At 61.3% G+C, this 12,949-nt stretch overlaps 1 protein-coding gene across 1 annotated transcript in view; it reads left to right on the forward strand.

The window, feature by feature from the left end:
* CCDC187 (coiled-coil domain containing 187) overlaps positions 1-12,707 on the forward strand; it is a 44,007-nt gene extending 31,300 nt beyond the window's left edge. The window contains exons 23-33 of the mRNA XM_063082564.1: positions 1,380-1,517; positions 2,124-2,272; positions 4,206-4,369; positions 6,124-6,212; positions 6,420-6,709; positions 7,238-7,330; positions 7,655-7,824; positions 8,249-8,385; positions 8,740-8,852; positions 9,352-9,413; positions 9,989-12,707. Of these exons, the coding sequence (XP_062938634.1) occupies positions 1,380-1,517; positions 2,124-2,272; positions 4,206-4,369; positions 6,124-6,212; positions 6,420-6,709; positions 7,238-7,330; positions 7,655-7,824; positions 8,249-8,385; positions 8,740-8,852; positions 9,352-9,413; positions 9,989-12,294 (3,711 nt within the window). The 3' untranslated portion in view covers positions 12,295-12,707. The remainder of the gene's footprint in view (positions 1-1,379; positions 1,518-2,123; positions 2,273-4,205; positions 4,370-6,123; positions 6,213-6,419; positions 6,710-7,237; positions 7,331-7,654; positions 7,825-8,248; positions 8,386-8,739; positions 8,853-9,351; positions 9,414-9,988) is intronic.
* Positions 12,708-12,949: the final 242 nt, after the last annotated feature.

Below are 12,949 nucleotides of genomic sequence, written 5' to 3' on the forward strand. Positions count from 1 at the left end.
GTCACAGGGTGGGGGAGGGTTTGGTGCAGCCGGCACCTACCCAGGGTGGGTGTGAGCAGGTACCCGACCTCAGAGGACAATCCCAGATGCTCTGAGCCAAGGCTCCTTACCTGAAAACCAGGGAGAATCTTGATTTGCACACGCATGGTGGCTGTGGGTGCTCAGCAGGATAATCCCCAGCCGTGCTTGGCAGGGAGGGGTCTCTGTCAATGGTTGCTCCTACCTCCTGCCAGGGCCCAGAGGAAGCAGATCCCAGGAGAGTGGGTGCAGCAGAGCGGATGGCTGCCGATCCGGAGCTATCCAGGCTGCAGGGAGGGAGGGTGGGGAGCAGAGCCCTGGGAGCCAGGACTAGGACACTTGTCCCCCTCTCCTGCCCGGGCTCACGAGCTCACTGCAGGTTGGGCTGCTATGCTGGGTGTCCTCATCTCAGTCTCCTGATGTGCTGTGGGGTGGGGGGTATTACTAACACCCTTGACGTAGATAAACAGGCTTGGGGCAGGGGCCTTACCTAGCTCAGGGACCCTTAGCTGGGAATTGGGGGCTGTGCAGGACCTTGGGTTGACTGGAAAGTCCAGGCTCCTAAACCCTGTCCTAAATGCCTTGTATGCCGGGGATGTGGGGTGGCGGGCATGGGCATTCCAGGTGCGGGTAACGGGCAGAGACCCTGGCCGCAGATCCAAGGACCCTCTCAGACTTGGAGACAGAAAAATTCAAGTGGACTTGCCGGGGGGAGGCCCTGTCCTGGGGGCCCTGGCGGGAGGTCCTGGAGCTGCCCAGCGGCAGGAACCACTCCCCTCGCCCCCGTAGCCCAGACTGTGTGTACGTAGGTGGAGACGCCGTGGTAGAGGCTGGGTCTGGACCCCTGACCACCGGGGCCTTGGGTGAGAGTTGCAGCTCTGCTGAGCCCCGGGTTCCTGTCTTACCTGTGAAGGCTGCCACCTCGAGAGCGGGTGTGCAAAAGCCAGAGTGCGTGCTCTGTGCAAGGTGGTGTATCCACCGAGGACACAGCAGGGAACAGAGGACAGCTGAGGACAGCTTAGGAAAGAGACAAGTTAGAGCCCAGAACTCAGAGAGAGGGAGGGCAGGAGGCACAGCCAGCCTCTTCTGGCCCCGCTTGGGGGCACGTGGGGAATGAGTACCCCAGCTTCTCTCCTGCCTCCTGCTGGTGCCTCGTTGGCCAGACCCAGGGGAAGCCAGAGGCCGGGGACGCTGAGCAGGGAGGACAGGCAAAGGGCCGTGGAGGGCGGAGGTCACGGCACAGCCCAGGGACAGGGTGTCCCCCCAGACACCCCTTTCCTGTTCGTTGGCTTTTGTCTCTTTCATGAGCTCGTGCTGGGTTGGGGGTTACACTGACGTTTTCTCCCCTTTGGCTGGTTCAGAGGGAAATCCGATACCTGCGGAACATTCACCTGTTCATGCACCAAAACAGGAAGCTGCTCTTGCAGCATCAGAGGGACATCCTCTCCATGCAGAGGTCTGTGGCCCACCTGCGACAGGAGCTGCAGACCCGCACCCAGGTGAGAGGGGCAGGGAGAGGAGGGCTGGAGGGGGAGCCAGGGCTTTACTCAGCGGGGCAGGGGGCAGGGGGGACAGGCACTGCAGGAGGGGGCCGCACAGGGCTGGGGGGAATCTCTGTGGGCTGAGGCAGGAAGCAGAGCATGGCTTGAGGCTCCTCGGGGAGGGCAGCCCCCTCAGGGACCCCAAGCAGCAACAACATCCTTGGAGGGGGTCTCCTGCTCCACTCCTGGCCAGCTGATGTGTGCAGGAGGCTGTATGGACAAGGGGTGGGAGACTGTCCCACGGCAAGCTGTGTGCCCTCCCTTCTTGAGTGTCTCCTCTACGTATTGGGGGTGACAGTGATCTCATTTTGGGGTGGGGATGAGGATAGAGTGAATGGGGCTCTCTGAAGCACCTGCCCCAGGCCCCAGGTCGGGTGGCCTTGGGGGAGGACTCCCCCCACCCCCGCCGGAGCCTCATGTCTGCACCTGTAGCGGGGTGCAGGCCCTGCCAGGATAGGATGTCCCGCCTGTGGGAGCACGCACGCAGAGCCCATGCCTCCTTTTCTGAAGAGGAGATGGAAAAGAGGCAGCCACACCAGGCTCACCCTGTGCTGTTTCTTGTAGGGTTCCAGCCCCCAGGTTAAGGGCTCTGACACATCCCCACAGCCTGAAGGGTCACCACAGTGCTCCCTGTGCCCTCTGACACCACGCGGGCCTGGCAGTCCCCCCAGCCATGGCCCCCAGGGAAGCCGCGAGAGCTCGGAAGTCACACAGTGAGTGGGTCACAGGGTGGCCTTGGCCTTGGTGCTCACTGTTAAAAGCCATTCCTGCGCTGGGCAGCTCAGCCCCTTCCCACCTGGGAAGAAGGGGAGACATTGCGGGCACTGGGGACAGCTTGCTCCCTCTGGCTGGCACAGGGGGATGTGGGTGGAGTCCCAAGCTGCCCTGGAGGAGCTGGAGTTCTGTGGCTGGCAGGAGTAGGGCTCGGGGAATGTCCTCCCCCTCTGAGCCTGTTTCCTTATCTGTGACCTTGGGATGGGGTGCCCACCCTCCCAGGCTGCTGTGGAGCACCGGGGCAGAGCAGATGGAATGGCTTGGCTCGGGGCAGTGGGTGGCATGTGGGTGGGCTCCCAGGGCTGGCATGGGGGTGGCTGCTCAGCCTTCTCTAAAGCCCGGCCACACAGCCATTGGCCTCAGTTTGCAGTAAGAGGGGACAAGGGACCCTGCCCAGGCTGAGTTGTGGGGCGGGGGGAGGGGTCCCCTGACCAATGTCACCTGACAGCGAGACTGGCTGTGGGAGAAGCGGCTGCTTTTCCCATTAAGAGCTTCCTGGCTTCCCACGCTGGGAATGGCTCGTCCCATCCGGCTCAGAACGGCCTGGAGAGGGAAGGCCACCTGCCCTGTGCTTCGGCCCCCGGGGCCCACAGCCCCCACTCTAATCACAGGAGCCCCAGAGCGGCAACCTGAGGGCAGTGGGGATGTGAGGGGCGGCCCCCACCCTGGGAAGGGACTCCTCCCAGGAACAGCCTTTGCAGGCTCCCCTGCCTGCCCTGGGGGCCTCGTGCAGTGGGATGTCATCGCCCACTCGGCCTCCAAGCCACCTGCTTCACCGCTTCCTCCTGGAGCGGCACGAACTGGTCTCTGATGCGTGTTGCTGCGACTGCCCGTCCCAGGGGTCTTTGAGAGGCTTCCAGGCTGACTCTCGCCTCTTAGCTCCCGAGGGTTTGCTACAGGGCTGGGGGTGCGCAGGGGCTGTCACCCTTGTGGCTGGCAGGCCTGGGGCCTGAGGTTAGGGGCCAGCCCGTCCTGGGGGCCTGCGCCTCTTGCTTTTCTCACCATCCTAGTGATGTACAGTCACTGTTCACAAGTTAGAAAATTGAGGACTGGGTGAGAACTTCAGACCTCTGGTAATTGCCCTGCTGAGACAGTGGCTGCTAGTGTTTTGCTGGATGCTGTGCCACATGGAGAAATAGGCGCACTGCCTCTGTTCCCGTTCAAAAGAAGATCAGCCGAGTTCCAGGCGTGTCAGGGGCTGGGGTGCCTCAGTGAACAAGTGTCTGTAGGGTCCCCCAGCCTCCAGGGAAGAGAGGGATATGCAGGAACCAGGCACACAAAGGTGCTGGAGGGCACCTGGGAGATTGGAATGTTCTAGAGCAGGCCTGCCCTCAGGCATTGCTTTTAACTTGGGAGGATCCAGTGTCCTGAGAAGCCTTCCCCTCCTAGCCGTTGCCTGGAGGCTAGTTTCTTGCTATCCGCAGGCGTGTCCCAGGCAGGTTAGTGTGGGGGTGCCCAGAACCCGGCTGCAGGCCTGGGTGTGCACTGGCCTCCCAGAGCTCCAGGCTTGGGCCCCAGCGTGCACATGTGGGACCCGGGCCATGGAGCAGGTCTCCATTCAGAAATCTTGGCAGGGCACCTGGTGGGGAGACTGACACGCCCCACCCACCCTGCCCCAGTGTTGGGCCCAGCGTGCCGTCACTATTGCACAGTGGCCTGCTTGGGAGCAGCAGGCTCTGCTTGGGAAGCTGACGCGTGAGGGGGGCCAGGACCCCATCTTCCACATGACCACCAACCACAGCTGCCCCTGGGCATGACATGAGGTTTTTTCCCAGGGATAGGCCATGTGTGGAGTGTTGTGATCAGGCCTGGTCACCCTGGTAGGGAGTGGCCCTGGGTGGGCAGTCACCTCTGCTCTGCACTACCTTGCAGCTGTCCCACTGAGGAGCAGGGCATGGCACTCCCCCAGACAACTCTGGATGCACACAGTCACCTGCAACCTCCAAGGTCAGCGCAGGGAGAGGACACACCTGAGGCCGGTGGCTGGCCTGACACCTGGGGCCAGCTGGTGGAAAGGGGCAGCCATGTCAGCCAAGGTAACTGGGTGGGGCAGCGGCGGTGGCCAGCCATGGACACATGGTCACTCATTCGGTGGGCACAGGCAGTTAGAGGGCAGCATCAGGCTTGGGGTCAGACAGACCTGCAATCCAGCGTGCCACTCCTGGTGTAGCCCGGCGCCCCCGAGCCTCCCTGTCTCTGTGTCCGAGTGAGGCAGAGCGTGCGGCAGGCTTGCCTGCAGGTGGTCGCCCTGTGTACACCTCAGGCAACATTTCTGAGACGGGGAATGAGGGCTGCTCTGGCTGGGGAAGCCGTCCCGACAGGCTCTCCTGCTCGCGGAGGGCTCTGCCAAGTGCAGGCCCCAGGCACACATACCAGCCGAGAGCAGCTCCGCCTGGCCGAGTCTAACCTCCGCCAAGGGTGGAAGGGGGATCAGGCTGTGCCGGCCCTGCCGTGGCCCGGGAGCCACGTTTAGCAGGCTCAGGGCTGAGCGGGCCCTCGGGTCACTCGGGCCTCCAGGCAGTGGACGTGGTGGGGGCAGAGGGCCTTTTGCTCTCTGTCCCGCCGGGAAGAGACCACTCCCCAAGCACATCAGCCCCCACTGGCCCACAGACGCCCCAGGAGGGGCCCACGGGCAGCTGGTGTGGCCACCCAGCCCGGCAGGGTAGACTGCCTCATCCCTTCCCCTGTGGCCTCAGTCTCCCCCTCTGTCCAATGACGAGATCAGATCAGGTGGTGTTCATTTCCTGACACTGCCGTGACACACCACCACAGACTGGGTGACTTCAAACCACAGTTAATTCTCTCCAGCTTCTGGAGGCCAGAGGGCTGAAGTCCAGGCATCAGCAGGGCTGTGCTCTTTCAGAGGCTGTAGGGGAGGATCCTCCTGCCTCTTCCAGTTCTGGTGGCCCCTGGTGCTCTGTGGCTTGTGGCTGTGTCGCTCCAATGTCTGCCTCCATCTTCATACGGCCTCTTCTCTGTGTCTGTGTCTTTTCCTCTTCTGTCTCTTTTAAGGACACCCGTCACTGGGATGATCTGGGATGATCTCATCTCAAGATCCTTAACTTAGTTATATCTGTAAAGATTCTATTCCAGATAAAGTCACATTCACAGGTTCTGCAGGTTAAAACTTGGACAAACCTTTTTTGGGGCACCATTCAATCTACTGCAGGTGGCCTCTGAGGTCCCTTTCTGCCTTAGGCAAGGCCGGTGAAAGAGGCAAGCGTTCCCCGCCCCCACCCCTAACCAGCCCGGTTCCTCGGCCAGCCCCGCACAGCAGGGGCCTGAACACTGCCACCTCCCAACCCACCCTGGCTTCCCAGTTGCTCACGATCCTCCAGCCAAGGTGCTGGTCTCAAAGCAGCGACATGAATTTAAAGAAACCTCCTGTGAGCAGATAAAAATGGACGTGTCGCTGATGCATTGCAGAGGGGCTCCAGAGCCCTGCTCACAGAACTCCTCCCGTCCCCGATGTGGCCCCTGGGAAGTGTCTTGGAACCCTAGGGTGCCCTGGAACAAGGTCTGGGGAGCACAGGGTGGAGGCTGTGCCTCTGGGACGTGGACATCAACAATGAAGGGATCAGAAGGGGATCTGGGGGAGGGGCAGGGGACAGAAAGGAGAGGAGGGTGTACAGGGAGGGCATCAGGAGCGGCTCTGGGCTCCCAGTGGGGCGGGGCAGGTGGGCCGCAGCGTGGAACCTTCCTCAGCCACCAGCTCTGCATCCTCCCCAGTTCCGGGGACTCCCCCCACCAGCTGGCTGGTGCCAGCAACTCTCAGGACTGTGTCTTTCAGATCCCGGGCAGCGGTCACACGTCCATCTGCTGGGCCTTCAGCACATGAGCTCCCTGGACATCAGACAGCCACTGGCCCCAGCCTTTCCTGTATGTAAACTCCCAGGAAGCCCTTCTCCCCCAACACTGCCTGTTTCAGGGACCCCCCATTCTCCCAGTCTGCGGCTTGGTCATGGTGGGGGCCCTGGGCGCTGGTGTGTCCTCAGTTTCTGTGATGCTGCTGGGTCTCTCAGCCAGTCCCGAGCCCTTGGCACCCTCTCCCCACACAGCGTCTTTCCTCCTGTCTTGTCTACACAGGCTGTCCAGGTGGAAGGGAGCCCCTCCACAGCTCAGCTCAGGTTGCAGGAGGCCAAGGAGCCACCCCCAGGTAAGCCCCCTGGAAATGGCTTGTGTGCCTCCCCTGCGTGGGTCTTGCCAGAAGCTTCTCCCACATCCAGAGGATCCTGTCTGAGACTGGTGCCCAGCTGCCAGACAAGGACAGGGAGGCCCACAAGGGAAGCGGAAGAGGACGGGCCTTGGTGGCCTGCCACCCTGGTCGCAGACCCCTTCACTGCTAGAAGACTGGCTGGCTCCATTTCTTACAGGAGGTGACATGGCTGCTCTTCTGGTGAAATTAAAAATCACAACTTGCTCTGACTGTTTTAGTCACAACTTTGTTTATCTGCAATAAATTTTAAGTATTTGGAAATCAGCATTGCTAGAAGCATCTTCATTAGCTAATGTGAGGCTTTTGAACATAGCTTCCCTTTCTGAACCGTGCACTTGGCCCAGAGGCCTCACTGAGTGCCAAGTCCCTGCTCTGCAGGTGTGTGTGTGGGAGGAAGCCCTGGTAGAGTGGCCGGTGGCAGCTGGCTGAACAGTGGACACCCGCGAGTCTGCCAGACTGGGCTCCCTGCACCAGGGCCCGAGAGAGCAAACCCCAGGACAGATCAGCTGGGATGGGAAGAGTTAGACTAGCCAGGTGGGGCTCCCCAGGAGAGGCCTGGAGGCACTGGTGGGCAGAAGGGATGGGAGCGCATTTCTGCGACCCCCCGCCCCCACACCGGAGTCAGCCCACGTGGGCTGCTGTGGTCACCGTGAACATTTGCTCAACCTGAGGCCTCCTTTGTGGTCAGCACTGATGCCCCACAGCCATATGTACTGGCCGTCACCGTTCTGGGGGCTGGCCAGACACCTGCACCCCTCTCAGGTCCTCGGTTCCTCCCAAGGTGGGTGTGCTCATCATACCCACTGTGCAGAGGAGGAGACTGAGGCCCAGGGAGCCCAAGTGACTGGATCACAGTCATGGAGCTCATTAGCAGGAGGCCCAGGATCCACCCTGGGTCTGTCTGACAGCGCCACTGCTCTCTGGCCAAGAGACCACGCTTGCAAGGGGTTCCCTGGGTGACACGCCATCGTGGCCATCCAGGAAGCCCAGGGTCTCTCCTGCATGGCCCCTGTCACCTTGGCCTTCACCAAGGGCCAAAGACGAGAGGGGGGTGTTCCTCTTAGCAGGGGTTCCACACATCTGGGCTCTAGCCTAATAACGCCAGTTCCCTTGGGCCTGGGTTTCCCAACAACCTGCCAGGTCCCAGTGGGGATGAAGGACGAAGGTGTGGGGAGATGGTGGTGTCACAGGTGAAGGCCCTGGTGCTCCCTGGGGAAGGCTGTGCTGTGCCCCCCACCTTGTCCCCACGTTGCTGGTCTTTCAGCTGTGCCGCAGGTGACCTTACTGTGTCCTGTCCCTGCCTGGCCTCCCCCACCCCCACCAGTGTCTGTGCAGGAGGCATATGGTGCCCCTCAATGCACACCCTGGGGGGTCACCCAGGAGAAGGAGCGAGCTGTGGCAAGGGGTTTCCAGCCACGTGCCGGAGTTTCCCCAAAGTACAGAAAGAGGTCTCTAAATTGTAAATGATGCTCTGTAAGCTTTTGTTGGGGACTTCATATCACTAACATCCAACAACAGGATAGCTTTAGGAGCAGATTACCACAAATTCTCACGTTCTCATCCTAACCAAATACAACCAAGAGTGTTGCGTCCATCTGAATTTTAAGATTTCTTTCATGTGGCTTCAGGATGCCTGGGAGCTGCTCCTTCTGGCCCCTGCGTCTGTGCCACCGGGGCTGACAGTCCCTCTGCCCTGCAGGAGAGCCTCTGACCAAGCCCAGCCCTGCATCAGCAGAGCAGAAGGCCTGGGCTCCTGCAGACAGCCGGGGACGAAGCTGGAGCCGGCACACCCCTTCCGGGGGCAGAGAGGTCCCCTGTGGTCCCCGCGGAGCCAGCGTGAGTCGGGCATTGGCCCTGCGCTTTCTGCAAGCCCAGTAGGGCTGGCCCTGCTGTGTGGCTTGTTGTGTGGCCTTGTTGTGGGGGGATGTCCCCCTGTCCATCACATGGGGGTGTTACGGGTGGGATGGTCTTCTCCATGGCAGGAAGGCTATGGCTCATTGACCAGTCTTTGGAGCCCATTGGTAGGAGGGGTGTCCGGTGAGTGGGGTCCCCATGGCCCTCTTTGGAGGGATGATCTTTGTCCCTTAGCCATGGTCACTGGAGCACAGGGCCTTGATCTGTGGCTTAGGGATGTGGCCGCCCCAGGAGAGGCCATGCCTGACTTGTGTCATTTCTCAAACATGTCTCCAGCAGGTGGTTGAAGGCAGCAGGAGCCGAGAGGGCTCGGATTTGGGGCTTGAGTTTGCTGAGAGCCCTGTGGGGGAGCCCCAGGAAATGGAGAGCTGGTCGTCAGGGGAGCAGAGGTACGGGGCTGGGCTGCTGGACCCAGAGGGACCCCTGGGCCCGGGTGGGACCTGAGAGATGGAGATCTGTTTGGCCAGCACGCCCTGTCCTCTCGCTGCCAAGACCTGGCACCCCTCATCCTGGCCTGGGCTCAGCATGCACCCCACTCCACCCCCATACCTTCCTGAGTCTGACCCACTCTTGGAAACAAAGATGTCACCCAGGGTCTAGCTGTGGGTCAGCAGAAGGGCCCTGCCAAGGAGTATGTGCCTTCCAAGCCCTCTACGAACAGAGAACCACCTGTCTGCCACCTGATCTGGTGGAGACAGAGACCAGATGCCCCACAAGGACAAGCCCCCGGGAGCTCTGGTGGTCACCTTGCGTGGTAGATGGTTGGCAGGCGTTGTCTGAGAGTGGGGGTAGTAGACTGGCCCCCTGTGGGATCCCTGGGGAGGAGGCTGGCGGGACCAGGCTCCCTCCCGCGGCTGCTCCAGGACATCTCCATGAATGTGCTTGCAGGAAGGAGGCCTGTCAGCAGGAGGACCGTGGCGCCCCCTCCGCCCAGCTGGCTGCCTCCCCAGGTGCTGCCCCCGCCCTCCCCAGACCTTTCCCCCGCCTGGCTCAAGGACCATTGAGTGCCCACTTCAGGGTCATCAAGGCCAGTTTCTAGTCAGAGCCAGGCCTCTCCCTGCAGCACACAGATCCCTGCCCTGCGCTGCCTGGCCAGGAGTGGCGTGGCTGTGGGTGGGCTCCTGGCCGGGAGTGGAGTGGCTGTGGGTGGGCTCCCTGTCTGGCCTGTTCCCATCGCAAGTGAAAACAACAGAAGGCAAAGCCAACCGCTGGGTCTTTGAACAGCAGCCGCAGTCCTGTGGGGCCGGGTCCTGAGACATGGAAGCATCCACAGAACGTGGCTCATTTGCATGTGGGCATGGGCAGGGCAGTCAGCCGCTGGGTTGGCATCAGAAGGCTCCAACATGTTGGTGCTGCCGACGTTCTCTTCTGCCTCTGTTTGGGGTGTTTTTCTGGTTTGGACCCGCTGGCTTTGGGGCTATGGCGTGGGTGCTGCTCTTGCTAGTGTCACACGGGGGCTGCGCCAGCGGTGGGGTCCAAGGGCAGATGCTGTTGGCGGATCCCCGAACTCCCACTCTCTTGGCAGCTCCTGTGGCCCCCGAGGAGGAGGTGCCACACACCCAACGCCATGGTAGTCCCCTGCCCCAGCTGACTCCTCCTTTGGACCTGGGTTCCGCATCTGCTTCTGGAACTTGCTCGGTGTCTTCAGAAGCCCCGGTGGCATCCCACACCTCCATGGCAGGCTCTGCGAGTAGCCCGTCCTGTCCCTCTCTCCAAGAGTTTCAGAAAGCAACTGCCACCCTGGTCCAGCTTTCTGAGAGCTCCAGCTCCCTGTCCAGCTTGGAAACTGAGGACACCCCAGATGCAGACCTTAGCAGGTCCGGAGAGTTCTCTGCTCACGACTCCCGGGAGGAACTTGGCCCGCCTTTGTCCTGGGGGCTCCATCGGGGTGAGCCTCAGCTGGGCAGTGTTGGTGGGGGTGGAAGACCAGTGACCTGGCAGAGGCTGGGTGGCAGCAGGGCTGGTCCCCTGCGTGGCTCCTCCATGGACGCAGCTGTGGCAGGAGGCCTGGAGCCAGAGCGAAGCCCCCAACAGGCAGGATGGCTGTTGCCACTCCTGGATGCCCCCTCTCCGAGGGCAGGGTCAGAGCTGTCAGAGGCCTCCAGCAAAGTCTGGGATGAAGACGGCGGCGAGAACCTGACAGCAGCTGGCACTGGTGCTGAGCCAGCCTCAGGGAGCCCCTCACCTGCAGGCGGCTCCTCCGACTTCAGAAACGATGGGGAGCCCCACGAGGCTCTTCCCTGCGTGGGCCTTGGGGAGGAGCAGGAAGATTCTGGAACCAGCGAGAGCCTGACAGGTGGATCAAATATAGGAAAAGCCAGGCGGGTGTCCCCCACGGCAGCCTGTGTGCTGTTCCCATCCCAAACCTCTTCCACCAGTGACTTGGACCTGTCACTGTCCTTTCCCTCGGGGACCTCCACATCTGAAGGCATGGATTCCAGCAAAGGAGAGGTGGGGTCTCCGCAGGCCTCGGCTGGCTGCCAGGAGGGGCCTCGGGGTGCAGACCTGAGTCCATTCAGCAAGAGGAAACCCCTGCAGGCTTCTCCTGGGGACCCCAGTGGGTTGGCACCCCCAGTCGCGGAGAGCCAGGCACCTGGGCGTGGGGGGAACTTCCTGGAGGAAGCTCTCCCCCCACTTGCTGGCAGACTCTTGACAGAGATCCTGTCTCCCGTGGATGAGATGCTATCCTACGGCAGTGCAGACCTCCCGTCTTCCATCCACAGGGATGCCCACCGCCCTCCACCCCATCCTGCCCCCCAGGCAAAGAGTGACTCTGACGCTGCCAGCCTGTGCTCGGATGAATTCCCTTCCTTGCTGGAGGAGGCTGTGCTCCCTGGGGTCCCCCTAGGGGAGGACACCTCCATCACCACTGAGGATGTGTCCTCCTTGTCCGAGGAGGGTCTGCCGGGGGCACTGTCCCCGGGACCCCAGGAGTTGGGGCTCTGCCTGGGGGCGGCTGGGCAGGGCAGAGGCCTCAAGGATGAACTGAGTGCATCGAGTTCTATGGTGGGAAATGAGGCCATGGGCAGCTGGTGGTCTGGACCAGTCAGCTTGCCAGTGTCCCCCTTGCACGAGGTGGCAGGCAGTGCCCCTGGGGGGCTTGCAAGGCCATCACCACAGTCCCTAACTCCACCCAGAGTGGCCTGTGTGGCCGGGGAGGGTCTATCGAGGCTATTGGTGGCTGGCAACACAAATGTGCTATTTGATACCTGGTGGGTGGACCAGGCTCCTGCTTTGGGCACAGGGTCCTGGGCTGGCGCAGACTTGGAGGAGGCCTCGGGCACTCTGGGGGAGCCCTGGGAAGGAGAGTGGTGCTCAGAGACTGCAGAGGGCCAGGGAGGGGTGGGGCACCTCTCAGTGGGTCTGGATGAGCCCCAGGATACCACTTCATCTGTAGCCGGGTCCCTGGGCATTCGAGACTGTGCATCCAAGACCCCCATCAGGAGCCGAGACCCCAAAGAAATGCTGTGTGAGAGCAGTCAGCCAGCTGCACCCCCACATTCCCCACTGGCATCCCCAGCAGCCCCACCCCCAGGCCAAGTGCCCTTGGGGGGTGGCAGACAGACTGGATCCCTCGGGGGTGCTGGTGAGGAGGGTGAGGGGGTCCTGAGCTGCTGGGTGGAGGACCAGCCCGGGGCCAAGGCCTTCCTGGGCAGAGAGCCGCCCCTGGGGAGATACTCGGAGGGCGGCTCTGCCTCAGGTCCCTGCATGGATCTCCTGGGCAGGGAGAGTGACCAGGTGGTGGATCTGGTCTCCACCCAGCTCTCCAGAATGATCCTGTGCGACACCTTAGCCACGCTCTCAGAGTGCGCCCCATGGGGCAGCCCCTAGAGGGGTTTTGCTGGAAGCGCAGGGATGCACAGACCTCTGGGGTATCATTGTGTAGTTTTGTGCAGACGCACATGCATCCGTGAGCGCAGGAGTCTTGGGGAAGCCTGGACTTCCCCAGGGCGGATGGGTCACACACAGTAGCCATGCTGGGGCCAGCTGTGTGGGACATGCTGTGATCTGAATGTGTGTCCCCTCCAAAGCTCATGTTGGAACTTAATCCCCAGTACGGCATTTAAAAGGTGGAGGTGGAGGTAATCAACTCATGGGCTAATGCGTCATCATGGGTGTGGACTGGTGGCTTTATAAGGAGCACATGAAAGAGCTCTTGCTGCTCTCCCCGTGTGACACCCTGGTCACCACGGGACCCTGTGGAGCATCGCCACCGAGAAAAAGGCCCTCACCAGATACACCCCCTGGACTGTGGGCTTCCCAGCCTCCAGAACTGTAAGAAATAAATTTAGTTTCTTTATACATTACCCTGTTTTGGGCATTCTGTTATAAGTGACAGAAAACGGACTAATATAGATGGTCATCTGAGAGAGAGCTGCAGACTGGACAGTGACTCCTTTATGTCACTTGCAAATTCGCTGTGTCACATTTTCTGGACAGAGGGCCCCTGACCCAAAGGGATTAAGAGTCTTGACATAAAATGTTG

The sequence above is a fragment of the Cynocephalus volans genome, chromosome 17 (genome assembly GCF_027409185.1).
Source record: "Cynocephalus volans isolate mCynVol1 chromosome 17, mCynVol1.pri, whole genome shotgun sequence".
NCBI lineage: Eukaryota > Metazoa > Chordata > Mammalia > Dermoptera > Cynocephalidae > Cynocephalus > Cynocephalus volans.